Here is a 17,030-nt window from a genome sequence, read left to right as displayed (position 1 = left end):
TGGGGGGGCTTTATCTGTCAATAATATTTCTATCGTGTGTGTTTTTAAGGGTGGTTTTTATTGGTATTTTCTGGACTAGTAATAAACTGTTTCTGATCAGACCTGCTTCATCTCTGTGCCCTTGGTATCTGACTCGCTTGCTCCCCCTTGTATTTTAAAGAATCTTTCTTTTTAGCACGACATTCTGGCGTGACCGCTTTAGTGTCCCCGTTTGTTACACTGGCACAACTGTGACTATAATTGTCAAAGGTAAACTCAATGTAGAAAGACATGGCTGGCAGTAGCAGAGCTGCAGAAGCGACACTGATGGTATAGATGACACCTGCTTGCAATCAGCAGCATTTCAGTTCAGGTTATCATCGTGTACCAATTAGCTGAGCAGCTCTAAATATTGCAGTATGAGGTTGTAGTATGACCTTTAAAATGGATTTTAATTCTAATTTGGCAGTGGCTATCTAACAACATCATTACAGTTTGACAACATAAGTACAATATCAAGTATTAAACTGTGTTGTATAAGAGTTTTATATAAATTATATTCTATAAAGGCCGTATTATTTTAGGAGTAATCTTGCAGTGCAAGTAGACTGATTACATACAAAAAAGCGGCAATAAGACAAAGTGAAATACAATTTTCCCTGGAGATTTTTGGAGTATCTGGTTGTCGAAGATGCAGACCATATCACTGTAACAACCGGGTTGGATTTTGGCCGAATATGACGTTGGTTGCATGTGATATCCTCTTGTGACCCCTGGTTTCCTATCTGCATCTGTACTGTGAAATTCAATACTGGCAAATTCAAAGAAAAGTATTCTTTAAAAAAATGATTTTTACTGCTCCTTTCTGTTTACATGATATTCCCATTAAAACTAAATGTTGCTCATACAAGTAATTAACCTTCCTCCTTACCTCTGTGAGGACAGGTTGTTGGTCTCCTCCCAAGAAGTGTGCCCCCTTGAGGACATCTGGGAGGAAACGACCACTTAGTGGCACCCAGCACAGCTTCCATGAGACAAAGAGGGAGACGCTGAAGAGAGCCAGACCACAGGTGGTCACCAGCAGAGACAACAGGCTCACTGATACATCTAGAGATGGAAGAGAAAAAGGAGGCGGAGATGCTCAGCGAACGGTGAACGCAGCTTTGCCTGTGAAAAATGCTGGCACAGATAAACCAAGCTCCCTACGGAGGACAGACTGTGTTTATTAAGAATGCAAAGTTAAAGAAGAAAATATAACATTTTCTCATAGTAGGCTAAAGTTTAAGAAAAAAATATGTTTAATGAACTATCCAAAAATCCCAGCAATTAGACAGAGATACATTACCATGTTGATAAGGTGCTAAAAGGCCACATCAAAATATTCTAAACAATCTTGAAAGGGAAAAAATGATCAGGGAGAGATGACCCATTTAAATTATTACCTAATTCTAATAAATAATTATTATTAATTATAATTCTTTTTCAACAGTCATATAATCTTTCCTCTTATTAGGATGTTTTAAAAACTGAATAGATAGAAGAAAATGTGGAAAGATGTCACTCATTCTTTTTTTAAAAAATCCAAATGCACAAATCTAACAACTGACACTTTCAGTGCAACACACATAATTATAGGTGCGCAATGGATGGATATTTTGCAGGTGAACAAACCAATGTATAAATAATTGCAAATAACCTACAGTCAGGAAAACATGTGCAGGAATGTGTTGTGGCCAGACACTGCCTGGTCTGTTGAATGCACAGAAACATAAGAGGGCTTTTAATTTGAAATGGACACCGAACTGTTGAATTAGTGTTAACAGCATAATGCTGAAAAACGAGAGTTTGTCTAGTGGAGGATACATACACTGCATACACTAATCACATACTAATAATAACAAAAGCTTGCTTCAAATAAAGCCCAGCTGCCTTTGAAGCTGTAGTAAATAAAAGATGCTTTAAGAAAATACAGCTTACATAAAGTAGCGGGAGTGCCACTGAGAGCCAACGGAAGCTGCAGAAAATGTATACAGGCAAACAACTGTATACATAAGTATAAGCACAAGTGTATTATCGTATCTTATATCACATTACATGACTTGTACACATCTATGCTAACTGGTCACTTCATTAGGCACACCTAGTTAGTACCAAGTTCCCTGGTGAAACTGGCTAGTTGAGCTTTGTGACATGGTACACTGTAGTCATGAAGGAATTTACATGGTTAGCTGAATAAACAGGCAGGCTGTGGCACTGAAGTCATGCTCAGTTCGTACTAAGGGGCTCAAATTGTGCTGGGAAAATATCTGACAAACTGACCGGACTTCTGCATGAGTGAGGGGCTCTGAATATGACCCAGAAACCAAAGCACAGAAGGTTGTACAGGGTCCAAACAGCCATAACCAGGAGCATGCTTATTCAACATTTACATGTTTACGCATCTTAGAATTCAGACCGAATGTCAATGAGGAGGTTTAATGTGAAACACCTGGATTTTGGTGGGTTCCATTGTGCAAACAGAAATTGTCAAATTAGGTATTGTTTTACATTTTTATCGTTAAATTAACAATTAAATTAACAATTGTTAAATTAACAATTAGGGCATTAAATAAACAATGACGCAAATGCTTCAGTTCTTAAAGCAAACTTGAAAGGGTCTCTGGTTGTGACAAACCCACAGAGAATGATTATCCAAACTGTGGTTCCGCACTGCAATGCATTTTAATGTCTCTCACTCATTGTTTTAGGGTTATTGGCCACAAGTTTATTTCTTTGTCTCACAGTCCTCATCAGTGCTGTTTCCAGCCATTAAAAATTGTAATATCCCTGTGTATCCCTCTATTTACAGGGCATCTGTTCTGTATTTCCATCTGTATGGACCACATAAAATATGCAATATTTATTTCCAGACTGCAGTAGTGATTGATGGACGTTTGAGACAACTGGATAAAATGTTGTCGTCCATTAGCTAAGGAGAGAGTTTGCCTCTTATCTGCTAGGTAATAGCACCCTGTAGCTTCAGAGAGATAATGTTTGTTGATACCTCTTTCTTGTGAAGCAGCCTTTTCAAACTCATCTAAAAGCTTGGCTAAGAATGTCTGCTGAGATAAGATGCTTTAAAGAGGAAAACTTAGAGACACGACTGAGCGCTCTGGATCTTCCTTTTTTTCTTTTTTTTTCTTCCTGCAAGTCATTTTGAATCAAACTCGCACAAAAACAAAGGTCTGAAATTTTGAGGCTCCTTGCTCAGTACAATGCCCTGCAGCCTTGATTATGCTTGAACAATAGCAGTGATAAACTCAGCATTCACAATGTCTGCAGTAGTTGTGTACCAGTGGCATGCCATCACATGAGCAAGAATCTGTTCTACATTTTTAACAGCTGCCGAAAGCCATGTTTATATTACATTTCATCTGTGGTCGTGAACCCATTCTTCTTTAACAGTGTTTATTATTTGTCGTTCCTGCTAAGCAGAGCTAAGAGCTTCTTTTAACAGTACAGCAGAGAATGCTTAAACCAGGGTTAGATCAGCTAATTTATGGATGCCATTAGAGTTTAGTACTTGATGTTTTTCTTTGCATTTTACTGTGCAACTTATTTCAACTTCTACTTTTACTTTATACAGAATCACTGAGGAAAGCAGCCTTGCAGAATGATTTATGTAGAAATATTTGAAATCAATTTAGCAGAAACGGGTTCTAAGCACACAGATGAAAACAGCATCCTGAAGTTTTGAAAAACATTTAGATGAGTTTTTTCACACTGTGAAAGTGATTTGCACACAACACCCCATATTTTCTAAGTAATACATATAATTAGTCTTTTATTATAAATATTTATAAATAAAGCTTTTATTTCACGCTTATTGGCTACTGGATGCAAATATCTAACCATCCTCATCACCAGCAACTCTGTGCATTTAGACATGTAGACGTGTTCAAACCAAGCATTGGGTGATTTAAGTGATTTTGAACACCGACATTGTTGTTGGTGCTGGTCTGAGTATTTGAGAAGCAACTGATCTACTAGATTTTCCCGCACAACCACCTCTAGAATTTACAGAGAATGATCTGGAAAAGAGAAACTATCCAGTGAGCAGCAGTTCTCAAGAAAAAAATGGAACAGTAACTCAACAAAACACTCATTACAAATAAGGTATGCAGAATTCTCTGAATTCACATCATGTTAAACCATGAAGAAGATGGGCTACAACAGCAGATGATCACACCCGGTGACATTCCTGTGAAGCACAGCAAACAGACTCAACAAAAATTAAACAATAGAAGATCTGATAAGTCTCACTTTCTGCTTACACATTTGGATTGTAAGGTCAACATTTGGCATAAACATGGTGATGGTGGTGTAGGAAATGTTTTCTTGGCAATGCTTTAGGCCCCTTAGTACCAACTGAGTATTGCTTAAACACCTACCTGAGTATTGTTGCTGAACATGTCTATCCCTGCTTTGCATGATTGCTTCCAGCATGACAGGATGCCATGTTACAAAGCTTAAATCATCCCAAACAAATTTCTTGAACATGGCAATGGTAAATGGACGGATACTTAGGCAGCAGCTTTCTACTCAACTTGAGCGCTAAAAGAGCTTTTACTAGAAGTCTCAGTCACCCAATCACACACGCATTCATACAGTGCTTTTATCTAAACCACAGCCACCTCAGTCAGTTCAAATGGCCTCCACAGTCACCAGGTCTCAGTTCTAAAGATAAAGGGGAGTCCGACCCAGTACTAACAAGATGTAAACTGGCTTGTTATTGTAAATGAGTATTTTGATACCTAATCAAAAAACAGTTATGTACTGTAATCACTTAGGAATAAAAGCAGTATCATGACAAATGGAAAATCACTTTCATAAAGTCCATATGTACCTATGTTATTCAAAGTGCCCAGTGGGGTGCTGGTTTAGCTTAGTGGGTGAGCAAGTGACCACCTGCCCAGAATTCCCCATGTCTGACCTGTGACCCTTTGCTGTGTCTTCCCTTCTGTCTGTCTTCACTGTCACTATCCAGTAAAGGCAAAAATGCCCCCCAAAAATATAGATTAAAAAAAGAATGTGCACACTGGTTAATTATGCTACACAACTAATGATTTACCTTGGAGATGCTACCTTCATCGATTCAGGTTATAGGACATTAAGTGGCACAAGATACAGAGATTTCAGTTCTGAATGGTTTCCTTAGCAACAACTATAATTGGCTTCTTCAACAAAGCCAGTGAATGTGAACATGGTCACCATGTGCTCAGGATCAACTTTGTGCCAGTTTCAATCAGGTTGTTGCTGTTGTTTACCTTCACTACGGCTATAACACATCACTGTAGCATCACGTAGGGATAGGTTGCATCCAACATGTCGATTGCAGACATTAGTACACTCATTACCCGCTGCGTTAATATTGCTGACCTTTATACCTAGTGCCACATTAGATCAATACGATATCACTGTGCAAGATGCATGATGCAAATACACTTTCACTCATGGAGGTTTTCAGCTTGCAGAACGCAAACACTGAAGGAATAAGCTGCTGTGACAGTGAAGACCATTTTAAAGAGAATTTATCTTTTTTTTTTACTTTCCAGACTCCCTGCAGTTTTAATCAAGGCTGAAATTTGAATGCAAATAAGTAGGAAATAAGAAGAATCCTGTTGATGAGTTTAATATAAGCACATATTTAATTTCTTTACTGCTTTCATCTAAGCAATCTTAAGATTTACCACTTATTTTTGCCCCTATGTTTTGTTTTATTATCCATGTGTCATATTACTTTATCCCCCTGAATCTGAACAAACAGAACAGCTTTATACACTCAAGAATTCTGCTACTTCCATCATGATCCCAGTGACCCAGTTCCTCCGACAGCCATGAATTAACACTGTCTTCATCATGTTTGATAGATGACGTGATGATGTGCTGTAGATCACAAACCTTTCCTTCTCCCTACTGTCTTTTATCATATGATTCTGGTAGTTTCAGTAACGATGAGCAGTTCTTTCTCCAGAATTGGACATGCATTTAAAAAAGTTTTCTTAAAGCCTAATTTGACCTTTTTCTTACCAAAACCTAGTCACAGTTTACATTTTGTGGGTAAATCCTCTGTATTTACAATCACAAAGGCGCCTCTGAGTTTTGAATTTTGACTCTCCAAGTGAGTGCTTTTAATTTTTTTTCTAAGCCTGTCACTGGTAGTAAAAGTAGATGAGTTAAAATACCTAGGGTCAGCCATCGAAGGCAACAGGCAGTGCACAAGAGAGGTGAAGAAGAGAGTGAAGGCTGGGCAGAGTGGGTGGAGACGACTGTCAGGTGTGATTTGTGACAGACGGATGGCAGCAAGACTGAAAAAGGTTTGCAAGGTAGTGAAACCTGCTATGATGTATTGCTTGGAGATGATACAGACATTAAGGAAGAGCTGAACATGGTATTGATGATGATGAAAAAGATTTTCATTGTGAGTTCCCAGGATGGACAAGACTAGAGGTGAGTGCATCAGAGGAACAGGTCCAGTTGATCAGTTTGGAGATAAAGTTATAAATGCAAGGCAGAGCCAGCTCCCACTACTTTTAAGATTAGCCTTAAAACTTTGCTTTATAGTATATAGTTAGGACTGGATCAGGTGACCCTGAATCTTTCCTTAGTTATGCTGCAAAAGGCCTAGTCTGCTGGGGACCTCCCATTATGTAGGCGAGAAGGAAAGGGGCAGCCCACCTGCCCCCCAAGCATGGTTCTGTTTAAAGGGAATTATTCTTCCCACTGTTGCTAAGCTTGTTCAGAGGCCGACATGTGATTGTTGGGGCTTTAATTTACAATATAAAAGCACCTTCAGGCGACTGATACACTATATAAATACAGTTGAACTGGGCGACCCACCGTGGCATCACATAATGGTGCCGAAAGAAGGAAAAGGAGCAAAACCTGTTACTAAAATAGTTAATTATTTAGTTAAAAAATGTGGATTTAGATACTTTAAAAGTTTCTGCTCTTTATGTAAAAGGCTTTTTTTTTTTTTTTTTTTAGCCTCCTCCATATGATTCGAGACATCTTTGAACTGCACGTTCCCATGAGCACCTATCAAATGAACGCCCAGCTTAAACATTAAATTCAACACTCAAATTATAATGGAAAAACTTACTTTTGAACCTATGAAAATAGAGGGACAACGTAAAAAAAATCCCCACTTAATGCCATGCAATATTAACAAATTAATGGTGTGACAAGGCACTTTAATCCCATTTTATTTGCTTCACTTGAAATTCAGTGTGGTGGTGTACAACAGTAAAGACATGCCATGTCACAATAAGACGGGTAAAACATAAAGCTTTCTGAATGTGTCGACAAAGCTCTGCATTACACGGACGTTAGAAGTAGAGCAGAGTCAGCACTATGATTTGTGAAATGAGGCAGGTAGAACACAGTCCTCCTGTGCGCAGCTCTGCACTTTGCAAGCAGCTGGGATGAACTGAAAGCAGAAAAAAATGATCTACAATATGTGTCCCCGACACAGTGCCTGGCTTATGCTCTCAGCTGGCACAAATACAAAGCGTGCAGCTTGTTCTGCTGTGCTCTGGCTTTGATGTGCCAAATAGGTGATGCATTTGCTTCGATATTTCACACCCAAAATCCTGCTTTTAAAAAAACTGAAACACAATGCAGCTCAGAATATCTTTATTTTGTACTCAGATCAACCGTGTTAGATTTCGAGGCTCACCGTGTTCCTTCCAAACCCACTTCTGCTCAATATTTGAATTTTTTTTAAATACTGAAAACACTGTTGTTCTTTGATCTAGTGGTTTCATCCAGTTACATTTGTTACAGCCCTTTCTAAAGCCACAGGGTGTCTCAGCTTGTCAGCTTCTCGTGCAGGGTGCAATCAACGCACCAAGGCATCAGCTCTATACAGCTGGTGGCAGTTAATTAGATTCAGGAGCTCCACTAATCAGTAAGCTCACTCCTCACTAAAGGAAGTTGACAATTATAATTAAAAAAAGGTCAGAGAGGTTCTGATTAATATAATTGTCTGAGTTGTGGTTTCTAGGGGGTTTTTTTTATGTGACTATACATAAAGGAATTACAGGTACACCTAAAAAGTTTCTAATAGCTGCTGGGATTTAAGGGGTGGCGTATATCAGTGCAATCAGTGCAGAAGTGGATGTTAAAGCAGTACAACATGCTTCCTGTCAGCCCACCGCTTCTCTTTGTAGCCTAATTCATACCTAGGCTAATATATTTATTCCTCCTGTCAGAATTAGACTTCATAAGTCATTATCTGGACAACATTGTGTTCATTTTCCCTTGGAAAAAGTTACAATGAAGGATGACTCCAGCCACTGTGTTGCTTGACTAATAAAGTAGCTAGACAGGATTGATCTTCCATTTTTGCTTCTAATATTTTTTAAAGACTTTATTTTATTTTATTAGATAGTGACAGCTGAACAACCAGAAGGTAAGATAGTGATGGATGACATGCAGTAAATGGCCTGCGGTGGAAGACAGAATTAAACCCAGGCTTCTGCTGTGAGAACAGAGGCTCTGCTACATGGAGCACACTCTAACAGGTACTCTGTAGCACACCCTGACTTTTACTTTATCTCATATGTTATTTTTTTCTTTGTTTTTTAATTCTGAAAAAATGCACGCTTGAATATGCCTAATTCAGTATCACTGCATAAGTGGTAGAAAATTGATAGGTTAATGGATTTTGCAAAAAATGACTGCATGATTTTGAAGACAAGAAGGAAAAACATGAAGGATTTCAGAGTATATTTATATACTATATATGCACTTTATATAGTATATAAATATACTATATAAGTGCCTCTAGACACTAGATACATAAAGTTGACATTACAGTATAAAACATGGATGCAGTTAAATTGAAGCCACTATAAAAGTGCCTAAAAGCCTGCATGGAGATAGCTGTGGTTTAAAAAGAAAATACCACTGCTCCTATAGAAGACTGAGATCTCTATAAACACTTTTAATGCCAAGTTTTTGGGCCCAGTCGCTCTTTTTAGGTCAAATTGAACAAAAAATTGAATCTATTTTGCAACTATTGAGCATTTCATGTTTCAAAAAAGAGAACTACCTGTGCTATGAAACTGCACTCTTGACCACTAACACTTTAGGGCAGACAAGTGAGCGCGCAGTTTCACTGTCAGTTCATTCAACCATCCTGAAATCTCGACTTTTGGAACTAACATGGTGACAACAGAAACGCTCATCTTGAGGCTTCAAAACAATATTTTAGAATGTGTCTATGTCCACCTGTCTATGCTCTGTATACCTGTCTATGATGTCTATGTTGCCTCAGCCATTTAGTTAAAAATGAATAAGAAAAGAAATGCATGGTGTTTTAGACCTTTGTTTGAATGCAAGGTTTCAAAGAATTCCAGGCTGTGAGGCCATTAATATTCTACAGTAAATTCATTCACATGAAGTAAAAGCAGAGGTGCTACATGCTGAAAATCAGATATTCATAGAAAAAAAGTATTTCAAGTGGAAATAGAAGCAGCTCTGATAGTCAGCAGAGATGAGATTGGATCCACTGTCATCCCCAATAATGCATTACTGCCATGGTAAGAGGAACAGTGATGATGGAAATGAAAGAATTAGGGCTCATGCTTAATACAAATGGCTAAATATGATAATTATTATGCACCTGGCAACAGCTTAACACCCATAGTAAGAGTAATTAAGAGATTGGTGTGTTTTGACAAACTGATTTTGTTGGTTGCTGTTTTGTTGCTCACTGGATGCTTTTAATGACAAGCACTTTGCAAATCTGGTCCTGAAAGGTGCCATTTGGATACATCTTTATTACTTTTAATTGCAAATGAGCCACAAGGCATCTTCACGAGTCCCATCAACCACTCGTTGCACAGGAAATGGTGGAAAAAAGCAACGCATTTCAGATTGTGAAACAGAATGCTTTACCAACAGGAAGCACATCAGCAGAAGAGATCAGAGTTAGATTTTCACTGCCCAACAATGCAAATGGATTGTCCTGATAGAAGCCTTGGCGGAGGCGTACTCCTGCCTCTGAACCAATTGAAGCTTAAAACCCCAAAGTGAACACACAGATGGCTGCTTTTATTGATTTGGACTAAATCTCTCTTTGATGAGGCGTTGTTTAAATCAGCAAAACACTTAAGGCCGCCCGACCGTTCAGAAAGGCTGACTTGTTTTGAGGCTCAGAATAAGCAGAAATTGAGGTTTAAAGAGGGCCTCCAGCACTTTGAGACTTGAATGCTCCTGCCAGTTTCATATGTTTAATTTAACATACGTTATTTTGACAGTCACTCACATTTGCATGTACATATAAACCACGTTACCCCTTGTTAAGCAAACACTGTACAGAAATTGAATAATGCAATGTTTAAATATAAATTTTTTTCTGGAAATGTCAGCGTATTAGCCTAAGAATCATGCTAACAAACCCTTAAATATCTGTACAGACTTTTGTGTCTTGCAGGTATCTTGCAGCTATTGAACTATTTGACTGGATGTCCAAAATTTCATGACACTCCATCCAAGAGATTTTTGTAAGATAAATGGCTGATAAAGGAGAAACATCAGTGGTTACAAAAGTATCTAAAAGGCTTTGAGACTAACAGAGGCTGCAAACAAACAGCTAATAGCTAATAGCACAATCCAAATAGAAGCATGGCTCAACTAGCAGTTGTTCAAAACCACAAAGCTTTTACACAGTGTATGAACTTTTTCCAAGTTTTCTTTTTTTGTATTGTTTGTTTTCTCCACCTCTTCCTTTCTTTCTTTGAAGCTGTCCACATCTTGTGAGAATGTCGCTTTTGTGAGACCAAATTAACTGTATACTAAGCAGTACCTCGTTAATCAGGACCTCTGCCTCACAGTATGCAAAGTTTCTCTTTATCTGTCTTTGTTATGTGATGGCTGAAACAAGCTTGCAATCAGAGCCTTTTAAAAGGAAGTGGTACATTATATATGGTTGATTTGGGGGTGCTAATGTAAATGAGACTGGGTCTGTAGTAGATCAGACATATCTTTCTACAAACCATTTAATAATCATGTTTAATGTGAATCCTTTAAGACACAGGGCTGTCTAAACATAGCCTTCTCTCTCTCTCTGCTTCATTTTGCAGTTCATTAACAGCTCTATACATCCTGATAATAACCTTAACCCTTTATCACCTAAGTATCACACGGGCTGCCTGGACTTATTTGGTAATTTGGGCTGTAGAATCACAAAATAATGGGCATCTTTTAGGAAACATTTGAATTTTCTCCACAGCCCAAAATGACTGAGACGTTACAGTAATGTGAAGCGCACATGGTAGAATCTAGGTGGGGCCGATTCTTGTGAAATAAGCCTGCCATTCACTACTCTAACTGATGTTAACTGTTAGGGGACTTTCTACTCTGGCTCATTATTATTGGCTTTGTTTTTGCTCCTCCGGTGCATTACCGTCTCTGTGGTTGCATGCATTAGTGGTGAAGAGTGGATACCAAGGTCCCTATGCCTCTGAAGAAATCTGATTATCGCCCTCTGTTTAGTCTCTGTACAGAGCAGACGCCAATCAGGGGCACATAAAACACTGTCATGATGATTTCTGTTTAGTCCTGTATACTATCCAGCACACCTACACAGACAATAACCTGCAATTACACTATTGTACTGATGTAAGCATCACCAGGAGAGCATTTTTGCGTCCTACACTGAAGCTTAATATCTTCGTCTATAAATATCTGTATATAACTGACACATGCTAGCTGAATAGAGGCAGTGTTAGTCAGTTGGTTGGATAAATATCCATGTGATTTGATACAAATTTTCATCTTCTAAGAAAGATCAGTTCTGATCATCTGTTGATCTTTAAATTCTTTTCGTTTTAACCAAAAAGACTATAGTCTCGGGGTCGACTGGTCAGGTGTTTGGTTGATATGTGCTCATCTGACCAAATTATAACTGGCCATTAATCGTCAGTGTCAGGAACAGAAATCAGCCAGGTCGTTATATTGTAAGATATAAAAATATGCTTCTGGAAAATTATGTAAATAACTGACCATTGTTTTGTTTTTGAACTGTTGGTTCTGCTTTTGTTTGGTAAGACAAAATATGTGAGGTAAAGGTGGGAGTACAGCAACTCATTTTCAGTTAGTAGTTTTTAAATCTTTCCAGTAGCGGAGCATTTTATTTTGAAAGGAGAGAAGATCTCATAACTTATTGCAGTTTGGTAGAAATTGTAATGCTGAATCATTTGTCATTAAAATAATATTTTGTATCAAAAAAATGTGTTTGTGTATGCTGTTAGTTGCAGTTCTCAGAATTAAAATCAGAGTAGTCAAAAATCTGTATTGGTTGATCACATGGTCATTGGATGGTCAACTGGAACTGACCGAGAAAACTGCAGTGTCTCTCTAGTTAAGTTCATAAGTTGAAAATTGGAAGACAAACATTAAATTTTCACATCTGTGGAGTCACCCAAAGATTAATGTAAAATTTGGCAGTAAGTAAGTAAGTCTATGATCTATGAAATTGTTTGTATTGTGAGTTCAGGTCTTCTAGCTTTCTGCTGCCTCACCATGGATATTTAATGTTGAGCATTAAATATCCATAAGATATATATATATATATATATATATATATACACTCAACAAAAATATAAACGCAACACCTTTGTTACTGCTCCCATTCCCCATGGGATGGACGTAGAGACCTAAAATTCATTCCAGATACACAATATAACCATCACTCCCAAACAGTGGTCACAAATCAGTCCAAATGTGTGGTAGTGGGCACATCTGCTATATTGAGATAATCCATCCCACCTCACAGGTGTGCCACATCAGGATGCTGATCTGACATCATGAGTAGTGCACAGGTGTACCTCAGACTGCCCACAACAAAAGGCCACCCTGGAATGTGCAGTTTTGTCTCACAGCAAAATGCCACAGATGCCACAAGCAATGAGGGAGCGTGCAATTGGCATGCTGACAGCAGGAATGTCAACCAGATCTGTCGCCCGTGCATTGAATGTTCATTTCTCAACCATAAGCCGTCTCCACAGGCGTTTCAGAGAACATGGCAGCACATCCAACCGGCCTCACAACCGCAGACCTCATGTAACCACACCAGCCCAGGACCTCCACATCCAGCAGGTTCACCTCCAAGATCGTCTGAGACCAGCCACCCAGACAGCTGCTGGAACAATTGGTTTGCACAACCAAACAATTTCTGCACAAACTGTCAGAAACCGTCTCAGGGACGCTCAACTGCATGCCCGTCGTCCTCATCGGGGTCTTGACCTGACTCCAGCTCGTCGCCGTAACAGACTTGTGTGGGCAAATGCTCACATTCGATGGCGTCTGGCACGTTGGAGAGGTGTGCGCTTCACGGATGAATCATTGTTCACATTGTTCAGGGCAGATGGCAGCTGAGAATGTCCCAGTTCTTGCATGGCCAGCATACTCACCGGACATGTCACCCATTGTCATGGTCCTGGGTCGTTGACCCAGCGTTTTGCGTTTTTTCTGATCTGTATTAGTTAGGGTTAACCTGAAGTTTGGTGTATTGTCAGCCCTACCTGTGTCTGTCCTTGGTGCTCTGTTCATGTCCCCGTGTTGTGTTGTACATCAGTCTGTTTCCTGTTTTATTTTGAAGGCTCGTGTTCTGGATTTCCTGTTCTGTTCTGAAGGTCTGTGTCTGTTGTTATTGTGTTCAGCTTGTCTCCTCCGGTCCCCAGGTGTATTAGGTTCAGCTGTTCTTCCCTCCTGTGTGTGATTACCAGAGATGGGCAGTAACGCGTTACTTGTAACGCGTTACTGTAATCTGATTACTTTTTCCGAGTAACGAGTAAAGTAAGGGATTACTATTGCAAAAACGGTAATTAGATTACCGTTACTTTCCCGTAGGAATGCTGCGTTACTAAAACTGTGATTTTTTGCGAGAATGTCTCACGACAGTGACGTAAGCGAGTGCGCCGTTAGTGACAACAGCTGTGTGCAGATCAACAATGGATCACAGATCGATTGTGGGAGAGAGTATGAGTGTGCAGCGTGGAAGTACTGACCTTACTTTGAGTTTGATTCCATAAAAAGTGACAAAAACATTAGCGTCCATCGTGCGTGGGAAGAAAACTTCTTTTTACAGCGAAAAAAAACCCTAAACTTCCAAGCAAGCTCCGAGAGCGCAACGACGTAATGGGAAACTCAGAGACACTGCCGTATCCTTCCACTGACCGCTGCACACCTGCACCAGGGTAAACCTCCGCCTACCGCAGTCCTGCTTTACAGGTGAAAATAGAGCAACAGGACCGCTGAGTCTTTGACTTTATTTATGTTCTGCTGTGTTTTACTTGCATCTATTTGAAAGAGTGAGTGTAAACAAAAAAAATATTTTATTTTATGAGCTGGAATGTGCAGAAAATAGGTTTAAATGTTAAACTAATTTATTCAACTCAGAGAATGTTGCATATAATTAAATTTTTGCTTGATGCATAAAGTTAAAAGATTAAAACTGATGAAACAAGTTAAAAAAAGAGACTTTTCCATTTGATTACATTTTGTATGATGGATTATGTAGAAAAAGTAGAATTGGGCTGAAAGATCTATCGCTTTATCACCTCTTCAGGTTGTAAATCGTGTTTTTAAAAAGTAACTAAGTAACTAAGTAATTAATTACTTTTGAAAATAAGTAATCAGTAAAGTAACGGGATTACTTTTTGGGGAAGTAATCAGTAATTAGTTACTGATTACTTTTTTCAAGTAACTTGACCAACACTGGTGATTACCTGATTACCTTGTGTGGGTATATTTAGTGGGTGTCGGTCTGTGTTCGTTGTCGGCTCGTCTGTGTTTCTTGGTATCCTGGTCCTTGGTCTGCGTCTCTCTGCTCCGCTCTCCGTTTTGTAAGATTTCAGGTTTGCTCTTTAGTTTCTCCCAGTTTAGGTTTGTCATTACTCATGCTTCATTGCCTGTTTTTGCCACTGCCACCGTGTAAATAAACTTCACTCGTATCATCAGTTTGCTGCATTTTGGGTCCTCCTTTTCCTCCACTCCACATGGCTCACTCCGCCAGCCGTGACAGTACGAGCCGACCAACATGGACCCAGCAGCATCCGCGCCGTCCCAGGAGTTTCGGGAGGAAGTGATCGACACAGTTTCCAGGTTGGTCAACCTGTGGCTCGAGCATGAGGAGGAAGAGCTTCACCACGCTGTAGAAGCCAGGCTACAGCAGCTCATCTCTGCTCACTCCTGGCTGCTGGACTCTCTTCACCCGCTCGCACAGGACTTCATCCTTCACGAGCTGCACCTTCACCCACCAGCCGCTACCGCTTCCCAACCCAGCCCGGCGGTGAAGATTTTGCCCGGCCCGCCGGAGGTTTTGCCCGGCCCGCCGGAGGTTTTGCCCGGGAGGAAGCGACGATCGCGCCGTCGGCGCGTCGCCCCACAGCCGGAGATTAGGACTTCGGAACTGCCGGCTGTGGTGAGTGGAAAAGACACTCCGTCTGTTTCGCCAGCTCGAATGACTGTTTATTCCGGGGCTGTGTTTGTTGAGCCAGCTGCCCAGCAGGTAGCTCAGTTAGCCGCCCAGCAGCCACTAGCTCTGTTAGCCTCTCAATCGCCACCTCCATTACAGTCACAGCCAGACCTATTAGACACTTGGTTACAATCCATAGCTCAGTCAATAGCTCAATTGGCAAGAGACTCATCAGCTTTATTATCAGCTCAGCCACCTATTCAGCCACCATCTTCACCAGCTCCGCCTGTATTACAAGTCGAGTCCATCCAACCGGAAAAGCACTGTTTTTCACCTGTTCATGTCAAGCAGAGAGACACACCACATAACGCAGTTGTCAGTCCGCAACAGCTGGCCAGCCCAGAGACTGTGACACACTCCAGGGCCTCCCCAGAGGCTGGGTCCCAGCCCCCGGCCGACTCTGGACCCCTGGAGATTAAGAAGCCAGCTGAGGACTGTATCCGGCTGTCGCTGCCTGAGCTGGGTCAATGCTCTGTGCAGCTGCAGTCTGCCTTGTGTTTGCCAGAGGCCCGTGCGCCTGCTGGTTCTGATCTGTTCCTGCCAGAGGCCCGTGTGCCTGCTGGTTCTGACCCGTACCTGCCAGAGGCCCGTGTGCCTGCTGGTTCTGTTCTGTGCCTGCCAGAGGCCCGTGTGCCTACTGGTTCTGAACTGTGCCTGCCAGAGGCCCGTGCGCCTACTGGTTCTGACCTGTGTGTTCCAGGGGCCCCGGTGCCCACTGGTCCAGAGACTGTTTTCGCTGGGGGGCCCGAGGAGCCCGTCCAGCCTCCTGCTTCGCCTGCTGGGGGGCCCGAGGAGCCCATCCAGCCTCCTGCCTCGTCAGCTGGGGTGCCCGAGGAGCCCGCCCAGCTTCCTGTCTCGCCAGCTGGATGGCCCGAGGAGCCCGTCCAGCCTCAAGACTCATCAGCTGGAGGTTCAGGAGAACCTAGCCAGCCTCCTGTCTCGTCAGCTGGGGGGCCCGAGGAGCCCGTCCAGCCTCAAGACTCGTCAGCTGGAGGTTCAGGAGAACCTAGCCAGCCTCCTGCCTCGTCAGCTGGAGGGCCCGAGGAGCCCGTCCAGCTGCCAACTGCAGCCTCATCATCCTCGCCAGCTGCAGCTTCATCCACGCCACGGGCAGCAGCAGCTTCTTCCACGCCTGCAGCGCTACAGTCTCCGGCTTCCACGCCGTCGCCTGCTGCAGCCTCATCATCCTCGCCAGCTGCAGCCTCCGAGCCTTCATCCTCGCCCGGTCCAGCTTCGTCTTCAGCATCGCCTGGTCCGGCTCCAGCCTTCGTGTCTTCAGCATCGCCTGGCCCGGCTCCAGCATCCTCGTCAGCATCGCCTGGTCCGGCTTCTGCTTCAGCTTCGCCTGGTCCGGCCTCTGCTTCAGCATCCTCATCAGCTGCCTCGTCTGGTCCAGCCTCTGCTTCGGTCTCGTCTGGTGCTGCGACGGCCATGCCACCTTCGGGTCCCAAACTGCCGCCTCGACATTGGCGGTCATCTGCCAGGCCGCTGGTGGAGCGTCATCGTCAACATGGACGACCTCCTA

At 41.7% G+C, this 17,030-nt stretch overlaps 1 protein-coding gene across 4 annotated transcripts in view; it reads right to left on the bottom strand.

Moving 5' to 3' along the window:
- syt9b (synaptotagmin IXb) overlaps nucleotides 1–17,030 on the bottom strand; it is a 66,524-nt gene that overhangs the window by 32,263 nt on the left and 17,231 nt on the right. For all 4 annotated transcript variants that reach the window (XR_013970857.1, XM_080875936.1, XM_080875937.1 and 1 more), the window contains one exon: nucleotides 911–1,086. Coding sequence is in view for 3 of the 4 variants with exons in the window: in XM_080875936.1 (XP_080732062.1) it covers nucleotides 911–1,086 (176 nt within the window). In the remaining variant the exon portion in view is untranslated. The remainder of the gene's footprint in view (nucleotides 1–910; nucleotides 1,087–17,030) is intronic.

Source organism: Rhamphochromis sp. 'chilingali', assembly GCF_963969265.1.
Source record: "Rhamphochromis sp. 'chilingali' genome assembly, chromosome: 2".
In the NCBI taxonomy this organism is placed as follows: Eukaryota; Metazoa; Chordata; class Actinopteri; order Cichliformes; family Cichlidae; genus Rhamphochromis; species Rhamphochromis sp. 'chilingali'.
Note: the sequence above shows the minus strand (reverse complement) of the source record. Positions and strands in the feature narration are given on the sequence as shown.